Source organism: Pipistrellus kuhlii, unplaced genomic scaffold (genome assembly GCF_014108245.1).
Source record: "Pipistrellus kuhlii isolate mPipKuh1 unplaced genomic scaffold, mPipKuh1.p scaffold_m20_p_9, whole genome shotgun sequence".
NCBI classification, from domain to species: domain Eukaryota; kingdom Metazoa; phylum Chordata; class Mammalia; order Chiroptera; family Vespertilionidae; genus Pipistrellus; species Pipistrellus kuhlii.
This window is the reverse complement of record NW_023425595.1, coordinates 7930251-7942981: the sequence shown is the minus strand read 5'-3', so window position 1 is coordinate 7942981 and position 12731 is coordinate 7930251. Positions and strand designations below refer to the sequence as shown.

The window sequence follows — 12731 nt, the reverse complement described above, 5'->3', positions numbered from 1 at the left end:
AAACATGTTAGATGATCATACCTCTTTTCACTTGTCCTCTACATTCTCCAACTCTTTTCTCTTTGAGCTGCATTCAGAATAATTTCTGTAGCTCTAACTAATGTTTTACTAATTATGTCTTCAGCTTTATATAATCTCCTCTTTGCCGGGACCGGTTTGGCTCAGTGGATGGAGCGACAGCCTGCGGACTAAAAGGTCCCGAGTTCAATTCCAGACAGGGGCATGTACCTTGGTTGCAGGCACATCCTCAGTAGGGGGTGTGCAGGAGGCAGCTAATTGATGATTCTCTCTCATCGATGTTTCTAATTCTCTATCCCTCTCTCTTCCACTCTGTGAAAAATCAATAAAATTTATTTTAAAAAAAATATATATATATATGATCTCCTCTTTGGGTTTGAATTCTGCAATTTCAAGGGTTGTATTTTTCATTTCTAGAAGCTTGATCAATTTCCAAATCTATCTAGTTTGTTGGACTCTTGTTACTTGTTCACATTTTTAAAGTGAATTGAGGAGCTTCCTCTACAGCTTTATATTTGTCTCCATGGTGGCTTTTGACAATAATCATGTGCTATTTTTATAATAAAAACTTGGAGCGTTCATTGTGAAAGGCTGAGGTGGGGTTGGGTAGATGGGGAGTATGTTGAGAAGGTTTTTGGCATCATTCCTCACATTTAGTGGACCATGCACCCTCCCTACTCTATTTTGGTTTTGGTGGTAGTGGTGTGTGTAGGTGTATCTCAGAAGTGAACATCCCACAGGCAATCAAAATGGACCCAAGTTCCCCTCCCTGGGGCAGAGTGCTGATGGACCTGACCTCATTTAAGCCTCACACTGGCCCTCTGAGGCAGGTCTGATTATTAGCCTCATTTTAGAGAGGAGGCCCAGGTAGGTGCAGGCCCCTGCCCAGGGCCACCCAACTCATGAGTGGAAGAGCCTGTGTGAGCGTTTGGATCTGTCCAGCGTGGTCTCTGGGAGCAGAGCTGCTTCAGCTAGGCAGAGCAGCCTGTGGCTGGGGGGAGGCAGGGCGATCTGAGTATGCTAGCCTGGGGCCAAGGACCGTCAATGTCTGTCCCGGGGATGGCCCTTCCCCCACCCAGGATGTGTCATATTCTCAGGGGCAGCCAAGGGTGAAAGGTAAGTGGGGGGCCTGGGGAGGGGTGGGACCAGGGAGGGTGACGTCACCCCCACTCTTAGTAATGCTTTGGCAGAGCCTGAAGCTCCCACCTTAGGAGGGAGAGAGGAAGAAGGAGGGGCAGTGCTGGAGCCAACAGCTAGGAGGCTGCCAAGTCAGTGATCAGGAGCTGGCACTGTGCCAGGAGCACCCGGGACCCGGCCTCCTGGGGAGGGGCCTTCAGTAGAGGAGAGACACTTTCAGAGTCCTGGGAGGAGACTCTAGAAAGCAGTGTCCATATCGAATGGATGTGGATGATTGTCAGCGGTCTGTCTGTCTCTCTGTCTGTGTAACTAGCAAGTCTAGTGGCCAGCTGTCCCTTGATCGATGCCTGACTGTCTGGCGTCCTGATTTCTTCACTGCTTGTGTGCACTGTCTCATTTACGTGACTGACACTTGCAGATGTCAGCAGGGATGGCCAGCATCTCAGCCCTCTTCTGTGAGACCTTCCGCTAACCTCTCACAGGTGCCTGATGCTGCCCCTTCTGAACAACCAGGGTCAGGTGGCAGGCAGCAAGGGAGGAAATGAACATCTACAGGTGCCAGGGGCCCGGAGCCAGGGCCCAGAAGGACAAAGCTGGGTTGGGCAGGGCCTGCCTTTAAGGAACTAGATTCCTACCTGTGGTAACTGACTGGCACTGGTGCCTTGGATGAGCTGGCCTCATGGGCTGGGAGAGGAAAGCAACTTGATTCTTGTCCCCCGACATCTATTTCTGTCGCATTCACTGGAGCAGTGGTTCTCAATCTTTCTAATGCTGCGACCCTTTAATACAGCTTCTCATGTTGTGGTGACCCCCAACCATAAAATTATTTTCATTGCTACTTTATAACTGTAATTTTGCTAGTTAATGAATCGTAATGTAAATATCTGATATGCAGGATGTCTTAGGCGACCCCTGTGAAAGGGTCATTCAACTCCCAAAGGGGTCACGATCCACAGGTTGAGAACCACTGCTGTAGAGCCTAAGACCCCCAGAAAACACAGATATTTACATTACGATTCATAACAATAGCAAAATTGCAGTTATGAAGTAGCAACGAAAATAATTTTATGGTTGGGGGGTCACCACAACACGAGGAACTGTATTAAAGGGTTGCGGCATTAGCCGAAACCGGTTTGGCTCAGTGGTAGAGCATCGGCCTGCGGACTGAAAGGTCCCAGGTTCGATTCCGGTCAAGGGCATGTACATTGGTTGCGGGCACATCCCCGGTAGGGGGTGTGCAAGAGGCAGCTGGTCGATGTTTCTCTCTCATCGACGTTTCTAGCTCTCTATCCCTCTTTCCTCCTCTCTGAAAAAATCAATAAAATATATTTTAAAAAAATAAAAATAAAAAATAAAGGGTTGCGGCATTAGAAAGGTTGAGAACCACTGCACTGGAGGAAGCTCCTCCCCATGCCGAGGGGAGAACTAGGCAGCCCCACAGTGTTCTGATCTCCGTTTGGTGACAAAATGCTTAGGTTACTTTAAGTTGCAAACACGAGTCCGAGTAACCACGAGAAGCCCCTGGTCCCAGGTGGTAGTCTCTCACAACTGTGAACTTGATTTAGAATTAGTGCCCTACCCTGGCTCTCCTCTGCAGGCAGGGAGCTGAGGGGGGTTTGACCTTCCTCCACCCAGCACGTGTCCTTGCTCCTCGCCCCTAAGCCCTCATCCTGTTCTTCACCTGTAGGGCTCCTGACTGCATGCAGGAATGCTGTTGATTCTTCATAGGTTCTTAGAGCCCCTCATTCTCAAGGAGCCAGATCCTCCAGGTAGGCCCAGGAACCTAGATTTATAAGAAGAAGCTCCAATGATTGTTACATACAGTAAGCATGGGGCACTGCCAGCAGGACGTAGCCCAACTTCTTTTCTTATTTCATCTTATTTTATTCTGGCACCAAGAAAGGGATACTTTATATTCATTCATCCATCCATCCATCCACTCATCCATCCATCCATCCATCCATCCACTCATCCATCCATCCATCCATCCATCCATCCATCCATCCATCCACTCATCCATCCATCCATCCATCCACCCACCTACCCATTCATCCACTCATCCATCCATCCATCCATCCATCCATCCAAAAAATATGTATTAATTGCCTTTAATGTGTCAGGCATATTGTTCCAAGCTGGGGGCAGGGCAAGGAACAAGCCAGAAGCCTTCCCTGCCATCAAGGAACTTAGAATTCAGCCCAGAAGACCCAAACCCTAACCAGCAATTACAATTTTCTGCCAGGAGAGCCCCCATGGGGAGAACAGTGCCTGGAACCAGGCAGGAGAGCTTGCTCCCTCAGGCAGACTTTCCAAGCCTGCCCAGCTGCCAACTCATTTAGTCAGTGTGAGGGTGGGACCGGCAGTATGCCCACTTTTGTGAGGAGGAGCTAAAAGGTTAACTCACTTGCTGATGTTCACATAGCTCAGGAGGGCAGAGCTTGGATTTGAACCCATGGCCTATGTGTGCGGACAGGAGGCAGTGCTAGAGGAGAGAACCATGCAGGGGAGGGCATAGCAAAACCCTGATATCATTGGGGGCACGGTCAGGGAAAGCAGCCTGAAGGTTGATCCAAGGGGGAGCAAGGTTAGGCAGGAGAACAGAGGGATAATTTTTGCGGGGAGAGGAGGGCTAGAAGAGCAGGACTCCTTTCTGAGAGGTCAGAGCACTAGGGGAGTTTGGGGGCAGCTACTTACTCTAAGACACCAGGCAAACAAGTGTGGGAGACCCACCTGACAAGCAGCTAGTGAGTCTGGCAGGTGTGGTCCAGGCATTTGCAAGGAGGCCTGCAGCAGTGAGTCTGAGCCCCAGGGTTGGGAGCGGGGTGTGTGTGTGTGTGTGTGTGTGTGTGTGTGTGTGTGTGTGTGTGTGTATGTGCGTGCGCTAGATTTACATGCCCTGTAGCCACCCACTGACCAGCTATGTGACCCTGGGCAGTTAGAATAAAGATGACACTAAGAATTCTTAGATCTCCGTTTTGTTTGGGGGAATAATTAAGATAATGTGTGCAAAGTGCTGACAGGAAACTCTAGTTTTCAGTATCTGCTGGGACGTGGCTTTGAGCATCCTCTCCGACTGAAAGATGAGGAGACAGAGGGCCAGAGATGGAGAGTGACTGAGGTTCTCAGCTCCAGTGCAGGGGTTTGGGCAGGCTGTCCCGGAGGAGGGCTGCCATGTGTAGAATGAGGCCTCCCCCAGCCTCTCACCTGGGCATCATTGAGGCAGAGAGAAAATCAGCTCTTCGAGTCAGGGACCCCTTCCAGCACCCTCACTCCCCTTTCTTTCTCCTCTCAGCCTCCCAGGCCCAACATGCCACATACACAGGACCCAGGGGAAGTTTCAGAATCCCTTTTTAAAAAGCCACAGCTGTGAGTTCTCAACCTGTGGGTCGAGACAGGTTTGCCCAAGACCACATGAGGAACTGTATTAAAGGGTCTCGGCATTAGAAAGGTTGAGAACCACTGCTCTACAGCTTTATATTTGTCTCCATGGTGGCTTTTGACAGTAATCATGTGCTATTTTTATAATAAAAACACCAATATCATTTACAGTGATAGAGGAAGGCGAGGCCCTCCCTAAACTCAGCCAACCCTGGAACGAATTCTATCTTCAACACTGACTAGTTAGGTGGCCTCAGGTGGTCAGTTCCCCTCTCTGGGGCCTCAGTTTCCCCATCTGTAAAGAGAGGATGATCCCAACTACCTCGGTGTGCACTGGGTGACAGCCTGGCATGCAAGGAATCCAGGAAATGTCACCAAAGAAAGACCGCTGTGGAATTGGGCGCAGGCTCCCAATACATATCGGCTGATTAAATAGGAGGCGGCATTAAAAAAAAGTGAACGGTCCCGAAATCGCTGCCTTCGTCTTTCTCTCTTTAGAGGCACGGGCTGGGGTGAGAGAATGGCAGGGTGAGCTACGGCATAATTCTTGGGCAGAGAAGGCTGAGAACATTCTCAATGACGTCAGCCCCTGTGTGCAGAATATATTACACTCCCTCAAGCTCTCTCTGACATTGAGGCTGGTCTGGGAAGGAGATTCAGATCTGAGTCCAAGAAGACAGACTTTGGGTTCTAACCTTGGCTCGGCTGCTTCCTGTCAGGCAGCCTTAGAAGAGGCCCATGTCCCCTCCAAGCCTGTGTGTGTGTGTGTGTGTGTGTGTGTGTTTTATCTATAAAGTGAGGGTCTCAGTACCAATTCTCAGAGCTGCTGAGAGGAAGAAATGAGGTCATCTGTGTTGTATGAGGGCCTGGGCCTGGTGTATAGTAGGCCCTCTGCAGGTGATGCTATCATTATTCCTATCTGAGGTCATCATTGTATCAGTTAGCTACTGCCGTGTAATGGTTACCCCCAAATGTGGGGGCCTAAACAACCACCGTGGATTCAGCTCACAATTCTGTGTGTCCAAGAGAACCAAGAGGTTTGGCTGCTGGGATCCCAGGGTTGCTGTCACCCTGGACGCCGCAAGCTGGGCTCACCAGGTGTGTGACGCAGGGGCAGAAGCCAAGACCCCTGCACCGCTGTCAGCTGCCACTGCTTCCCCTTCCCACGCCCCCAGCATCCCGGGAGGCTGTTCTAGCCTCCCATCCTCCCCCGCCCTCTCCGCTGGCCCCTCTGCACGTCCAGCTGTTCCTGCCACCCCCACCCACCCCCGCATCCTGCAGGAAGCCCATTTCTGTCTGCAGAGGGTGCTGCTGGAAGCATCTCAGGGAACATTAGGGGGAGGGGTGACTGGCTTGGCTCTGGGTCTGGCATTGCTCCAGGCCAGAGGGCAGATGCTGGGGAAATGACTTCAGAGGGGTCGGCGGGGGTGGGGGGTGGGGGTGGGAGTGGGCTTCCCAGGTCAGGTGCCCTCTGGAGATCCATCCTACCTGGCTGTGCCTTCCCCAGGCACAGCCAGGTAGGATGGCCTGCCCGGTCCTGTCCAGGGGGTGGCAGCACTGAGGCAGGGATCCCATGGAGCAGGGGAGCGGTCCTGGGACTGGCTTCACTGGGAAGCAGCGAGGGAAGTACATTCCCTCACTTGCCCCACAGTAACCCTGGAGGAAGGAACTATGGTCCCATCTCAGCGATGACACTAGACAGGCGATGCCACTCTGCCAGCCGCTGTTTTGATTTCCTTTCATTTCGGCTGGGAAGGGGTTTACCGTGGGAATGGCTGATTGTGCAGTGTGGCTGGGGTGGGGGGCAGGGAGCTGAGTGATGGGCGCTTCCACCCTCTATCCTGTTTGTTCCACTCGGTGTTCATTATTCAGCTTCCTTCCACAGGATGCCAGAGGCCCGGGATGGGCCCCAGGGGTCCCCAGCAACACTCAGCATGGCCCGTGCTGTCGGGAGTTGGCAGCTGTGTTCATGCGTGTGCTGTGTGTGCATGTGTCGGTGGTACAGGTACATACAGAGGAGTGTGCAAGACTCCCCGCATTCACCAGAGCACAGCTGCCATGCAGCGTCTTCGCCACCGTGTACTCAAAACCTATGACACAGGCGCAGCCTGCCCTGGTGTGCTCAATGCACGGTCACTGCCAGGGAGCCACGGGAAGTATGGGGGTGGGATTCAGAAAGGACTGAGGCACAGACACAGGGATGAATCTCCCTGGGAGCCCCAGTTGTTCCCAGAACCCGGCCAAGCCCCAAAAGGTGGGGGGCAGGTGGGTGAGTATCACCTGAGGCTGCTGCTCTGATAACACAGACTGGCTTAAAGAAACAGGAGCACATGCTCTCCCGTCCTGGGGCCAGAATCTGAAATCTGGGTGATGGGGCTGTGGATCATCCTCCATCATCCTACTTCAGGGAAAGACCTGGGAGGTAAGGGTGGGGCTTTGGATCATCCTCCATCATCCTACTTCAGGGCTCAGCAAGCAGAGGAGTCCCTGAGCCAAGTTAACTGCACTTCCCACCAAAGAGCTCTTTTTGCTTTGGTCATGAAGGGCTATTGAGGTTCGTGAGTTGGAGGGTGGTTTGAATTCTAGATTCCAGCCAGCCACATTCTTCCTAGTAGCTAGGCCTGAGGAAGCCTTGGGGAAGGAGAGCCATATAATTGGCAATAGTTCCCTTTTTTGCTTTGACCGCTGGGGAAGCCCAGAGGCAAAATTAAATATGGGTTTTGCCCAACCCTGTATAGTTCGTCTAAACAACTGGAGCTCAAGGGTGGCGGCTGCTTTCGTTTTGCCATTCAACCTGGTTGACGGCTCGTGCTGAGCTGAGCAGGATTCTGAGGCGGCAGAGAGTGATGGCCTTAAGAATAGTTGGGAGCATCTAGGCTCAGAAGAGAACAGTGATCAATTAGTGATGTCTGCTGTGAGCGCTCCATCTCCCTTTGGGGTACATCTGTGGCTACATCGAATCAGGGCCTTAAGAATCTGAAGTACTGTGATGTAGTAACCACCTCCGAGGGCTGCTAACCATGCAGGTTCCTTGCCCCCGGCTCAGAATGGCTGCATCAGAATTCCTGGTCCCTGGAATCTGCATTTCGCCAGAGAAACCACAGACCTGGGCCTGGTGAGGGACCTGCAGTAACTGGAACAACTCTCCTAGGCTTGGGCAGCAGCGCCACCTGATGGATTCTTCTGGAATACTTCCCATCTGTTGCCCTTCCTGCCCTACTGTAGGGAAGCAAGTCCCTCCACCCCACCCCTCCGCCTCTTCCAGGGCCCCAAGAAGTTGGAGAGGAGGAGATGGTTGAGCAACACCATCTTTCCCGCTGACTTCCACACCCATCTCAGCGAGAGGGACCTGCCATGACATGCCTCACAGCGGCAGTGCAGGCTCATGCAGCCAGGCCTGGGGAGCGCTGGGTCTCCCTGTGAGTACAAGTAAGAGCTTCCTTCAAGGTCCACATTGCACTGTAAAAGCTCCTGAATGCTGCACGTCCTTTGCTATCACATTTCTTTAATACAAAAAATGCTTCCTACCTTTGTCAAAACCAGATGCTCAGACAGAGGCCAGGCTTGTCCTGCGGCCTCCCTGACCCCTCCCTCACCAGCCCACTTTCTATACCTTCTGGGGCCACCTGGTCTCAGAGGCAGGAACCTAGAGGTACAATCTACCCACCTGTTTCGATATACAAATCAAATTCCAGCCACACGGGCAGCCAGGCGGATGGACCAAGGCACGGGGCTGAAGAGGAGGCCAGAGGTGCCGAGAAAGGGCCCCTGCCCTGGGGACAGCAGTGGGTGCCACCACGCTTCCCTGCACACCCCGCCACTTCCCTCACACCCTCTCTCTCCCCTCTCGTCCTCCCGGGCCCGGGGCGCAGCATCCCTGAGTCAGACCAGATTCTTACAAATCCTCTTTAATGGTCAGTCTTCAGATATGCAGCGTGCTTTACAGAGTGGCGCACGGAGCCCTCCTCACCCTGCAAAGCACAGCCTCACCCACCCGCTCCCGGACGGCTCAGGTCCCGGCGAACAAGGGGCCGGCTCTGTGCCACACACACTTCGGGGACGCACCCCTTGGGTTCCCTAAGCAGCCCAGGGCCAGGCCAAGCCCCCTTCAGCCTGGCCCATCTCGGCCTTGCCCCCACGAGGTGGCCCGGCAGATCGGAGTTGCCTGGCTGGGGCGGGGTCGGGCCTGGGGAGGGGTGCCTTCCCTCACGTCGTTGAGCAAAGCCTACCCTTTCCCGCAGCCTTTAATGAAAATCGGAGAGCCAAGGTGTAAGCCTTATAGTGGAAAGACAGTTGACCCACGCGGTGGGTAGTCCCCTGACAGCCCAAGGTGCCTTATCTACCCCTCCCCCCGTTTTTAATACATGTTCCCCCTTACAATATATATATATATATATACACACATCCCCCGAGGCAGGTAGAAACCCAGCCACCTGCGCAGAAACGCCGCAGGGAGGGTTTTCGTTGAGTTGCTCAGAGAACCCTGGCGGGCAGCGAGCAGAGGAGCCACAGAGCAGCCGGGCTCCAGGCTGGAGGCAGAGAGGCAGGGAGGGGTCCGGGCCCCGGACAGCCCCTCACTCCCGGCAGCACAGGGCGGCGCACAGGTGCCTGAGCAGTGAGGAGGGCAGCGGGCCAGGAGGAAGGAGCCAGGGACGCCCTGGGAGCCCTGAGGTTGGGGGCTGGGCGGGGAGGCGGGGGCAGCAGCTGCCTCAGTACTTGGGGACCTTGCTGTAGTCCTCGGAGTGCACGTTCCGGCACAGGCAGATGGACAGGAGCATGCCCAGGAGCTGTGGAGGGAGAGGGCGGGAGTCAGCGGAGGTGGGCTACCCAGCCCCCAGAGGCCCCGGGGCAGCACCCCCCTGGCCGGCTCCACACACAGGGAGGAAGAGAACCCTCGTCCAACTGCACGGCTCAGTGATGGAGCGTGGACCTATGGACCAGGCCACGGCTCAATCCCCCCTCAGGGCACATGCCCGGACTCCAGGCTCTATCCCCAGAGTGAGACGTGCAGGAGGCGGCCTATCGATGATTCTCTCCCATCATTATATTTCTATCTCTCTCTCCCTCTCCCTTCCTCTCTGAAATCAATAAAAGATTGAGAGAGAGAGAGAGAGAGAGAGAGAGAGAGAGAGAGAGAGAGAGAGAGAGAGAGAGATTGATTCCTGAGATTCAGGTAGCAGAGGGCCGGGGGACAGTGCTCAGGCCAGGCTTGCCACAGTGTCCTCCCCCTCTCCCCCCACTCCCCCAGGACATCAACAGAGCAGGGACAACCCATGGGGACAGAGCATGGGGAGAGTTGCAGAGAGGGGACACGGACCTCAATGACAGCGACGCCCACACACACGCCTAAGATGGTGCCCAGGTTTTCCTGCAGCCACGACTGCACCGTCTTCATGCAGCCCTGCGAGGGAAGAACACAGCCACGTCACCCCATCAGGCAGCACCGCCGTGGCCACCCCAGCCTGGAGGGGCCTGTGTGTATCCTGAATAGATATACTAGTGAATAGGTGATGAAGGGACAGGTGACAGGCAGACAAATGGATCAAAGGCAGGAACAACTAAGTGGAGGAGGGGGAGAGGAAGGAGCGGGAGCCCAGCCCCTGGACCCCACCGCCCTCTGCGAACCTTCTGGTACACGGGCCACTGCTCCGGGTTGTTGTCGCCCTGGGTCCCGTTGCCACTCAGGGTCCCGTTGACGTCGGAAGCCTCGCAGAAGCCCTTCTTCACGAGTGGGCTGTCGTCCTCCCCCTTCTTCTCGCAGGAGCAGGGGTAGGTGACGGTGGTGCGGTTCATGAGGTCAGCGTTTTCGGTCCAGTTGTAAAAGTTGACCCAGCCGCAGCACTTGCCCTGGGCAGAGAGGGGACAGGATGCTCATGCCCATGCCCATCGGGCAGGCTGCCCTCCTGGCAGAGGTGGGGCCGCCTGGGAAGAGGCTCAGGTCTAGGTCTCCCTGGTCGGTCCCAGCCACACCTCCAGGACTTGAGTTGTCGAATTTAAGTTTTGCTTCAGCTTCTGTGAGCCACGAAGAATGTAAAGGGACTTTCGGGAAACACATACCATACACTGCTAAACAGTAGGAAGGAAAAAAATCAGGACATAACTAGCAAAACTAGGAAGCGGAACAGGAGGGAAGTTCAGGTTGAAAGGCAGAACACAGGGGTGGGGACAGTTAGGAGGGCAGATGGCACTCGGCTAAGGGTGTGGGGTCTGGAGTCAGGCTCCTGAGTTCAAATCCCAGCTCTGGCACCTACCAGCTGCTCAGCTTTGGTCAAAGTACTGACCTCAGTTTCCTCATCTGCAAAATGGGGTGATACGTTTTCTAACTCCCTGAGACTAGGACTAAACGGGATGAGGCAGGCGCAGCGCCCGGCACAGGTCTGGACAGCACAGTAATTGCTTAGGAAAGGCCAGTTCCACTGCCAGGGGCTGGGCCCTTGCCGGAAATGCCCCAGGAAAGCAGAGTGGGGCAGAGTGGGGGCAGGGCTCCTTTCAAATCCTGGCCCTGCCCTGTACATGGGCAAGCCGCTGCCTTTCTCTGGGCTGGACTCCTCCCCTGGAGAATGGGATGGCAGTAACCACTAGGCTAGGATCCCTGGGAGGACTACATGAGTTGCATGGGTGAGCTGGGTGCGCTGCAAGCCACGGTGCCCAGCACATGGTCAGTTGCTCACCTGCTTCCTTCCCATCTCAGTGATGAGTCCCTGCCAAGCAGCCTGGTCGCCAGCAGGGGGCGTGCCAAGCATCTCCATCTCAGGTATTCTGGGGCTTCGGGTTGTACTTTTTATGTTGCCTTTGCCTATCTGCCTTCTCTCGGAGATCCTCCCACAAAGGGGGGCGGCTTTCCTTGACCTTCCACTGCACCAGGCGGAGCCCTCCTCTCCAGCACCTCGTGCTGAGGTCCGAGCCCGGACACCACCCACCCTGTGTCTCAGTGGTTGTGCGTGGCGAATAAAACACCACGTAAGTGCTAAGTGCTGCCTCAGTGCCACGGGCTTTACAAGTTCACCCCACGAATGAAATTATGACTATCCAAATGGGTATGGACTCATAGCCCCGTTTTATAGGTGAGGAAACTGAGTCTCAGAGGTCTGGCCAGGAAGGGCCCAAGTTAGTATCCCAGTCGTCAGGAGCCTGACTCACAGTCTACGTTCTTGACCATCTTCCCAAGTGGTGCCTGGCAGACATCAGAATCACCCAGAGCCTTGCCAGCTACAGGGACCCCCCGACTGGCCAACTACCTTCCCCTGTGGATGTTCTTCAGCTCCCAAGGTCTCCCTGCTACCCCAGGCTCCTTGAAAGGTGGCACTTGTTCATCCTGGCACAGCCACTCCCTCCAACCTGAGCAAAGCACCTCAGGAATTGTGGGTCACACTAATGGTGTGATGACCACAGGCCCCTGTGTGCACTCAGCCCTCCAGGTGACCCAGGCCCTCCCGCCTGGCCTCACCAGGAAATCCGAGAGGCATTCAGGCCAGAAAACACCCTCCCCCTTCGCAGCTCAGAAGATCATGCCCACGTCTCCTGGGCAAAGTCCCTCCTCAGTCTCCAGATGCTCCTGCCAGTCGGTGCCAGTGGGTCCTACATGATTGCTGTGTCCAGTGTCCTCCGGAGAGAGGAGGAGGCTGCTGCCCAGAGGAGGGGTCCTGGCCAAGGGCACATGAGAGAGGAGGCTGCTGGGACCTGATCACTGAGCTGATGTGTATGTGATGATGGCTCACCACCAGGGCAGCTGGGAGCCTGGTCAGATGACCATTCATTCATTCATTCAGTCAGTCAACCAGTTATTTATGCAGTCAATCAGTTATTCCATCATTCATTCATTCAGTCAGTCAATCAGCCATTTTTTCAGTCAGTCAGTTATTCCATCAGTCATTCAGTCAGCGTGCCACGTAGTCCTTCATTCTGTTAGTCAGTCACTTGGTCTCCGCCTTTCCCACTTTAATTGAGGTGGAATACACATACGCTAGTATACACAAATTCAATCTGTGAGTTTTATCTGCGTGCCGGCAGAACCACCTGGATCAATGACTAGAATATCCTCTTACCCCAGAAGTCCCCACGGGCTCCTCCCTAGAGGTAGCCTCCATTCAGACATGGCGCCCCATTTCTTAACCTCCAGGGTAGAGCTCCCAACACTGGCCAGCCTGGCTTGTGGTGAGAGGGCCAAGAGTTGACCCCTGCCCTCTGGCCACAGGCGG

General features: G+C 54.5%; 1 protein-coding gene and 1 long non-coding RNA gene across 4 annotated transcripts in view; both read right to left on the bottom strand.

Annotated features, from left to right (window-relative positions):
- Nucleotides 1-428: 428 nt before the first annotated feature.
- Nucleotides 429-3168, bottom strand: LOC118712826. The gene is made up of 2 exons (XR_004986139.2): nucleotides 2540-3168; nucleotides 429-1896 (listed from the first exon to the last, which is right to left on the bottom strand). It is a non-coding gene; the product is annotated as an uncharacterized LOC118712826 (long non-coding RNA).
- A 5257-nt stretch (nucleotides 3169-8425) lies between these two features.
- CD82 (CD82 molecule) overlaps nucleotides 8426-12731 on the bottom strand; it is a 46783-nt gene continuing 42477 nt past the window's right edge. For all 3 annotated transcript variants that reach the window (XM_036427004.2, XM_036427003.2, XM_036427005.1), the window contains 3 exons: nucleotides 10159-10380; nucleotides 9851-9934; nucleotides 8426-9320 (listed from right to left, as the gene is read on the bottom strand). In XM_036427004.2, coding sequence (XP_036282897.1) covers nucleotides 9243-9320; nucleotides 9851-9934; nucleotides 10159-10380 — 384 coding nt within the window. In that variant the 3' untranslated portion in view covers nucleotides 8426-9242. The remainder of the gene's footprint in view (nucleotides 9321-9850; nucleotides 9935-10158; nucleotides 10381-12731) is intronic.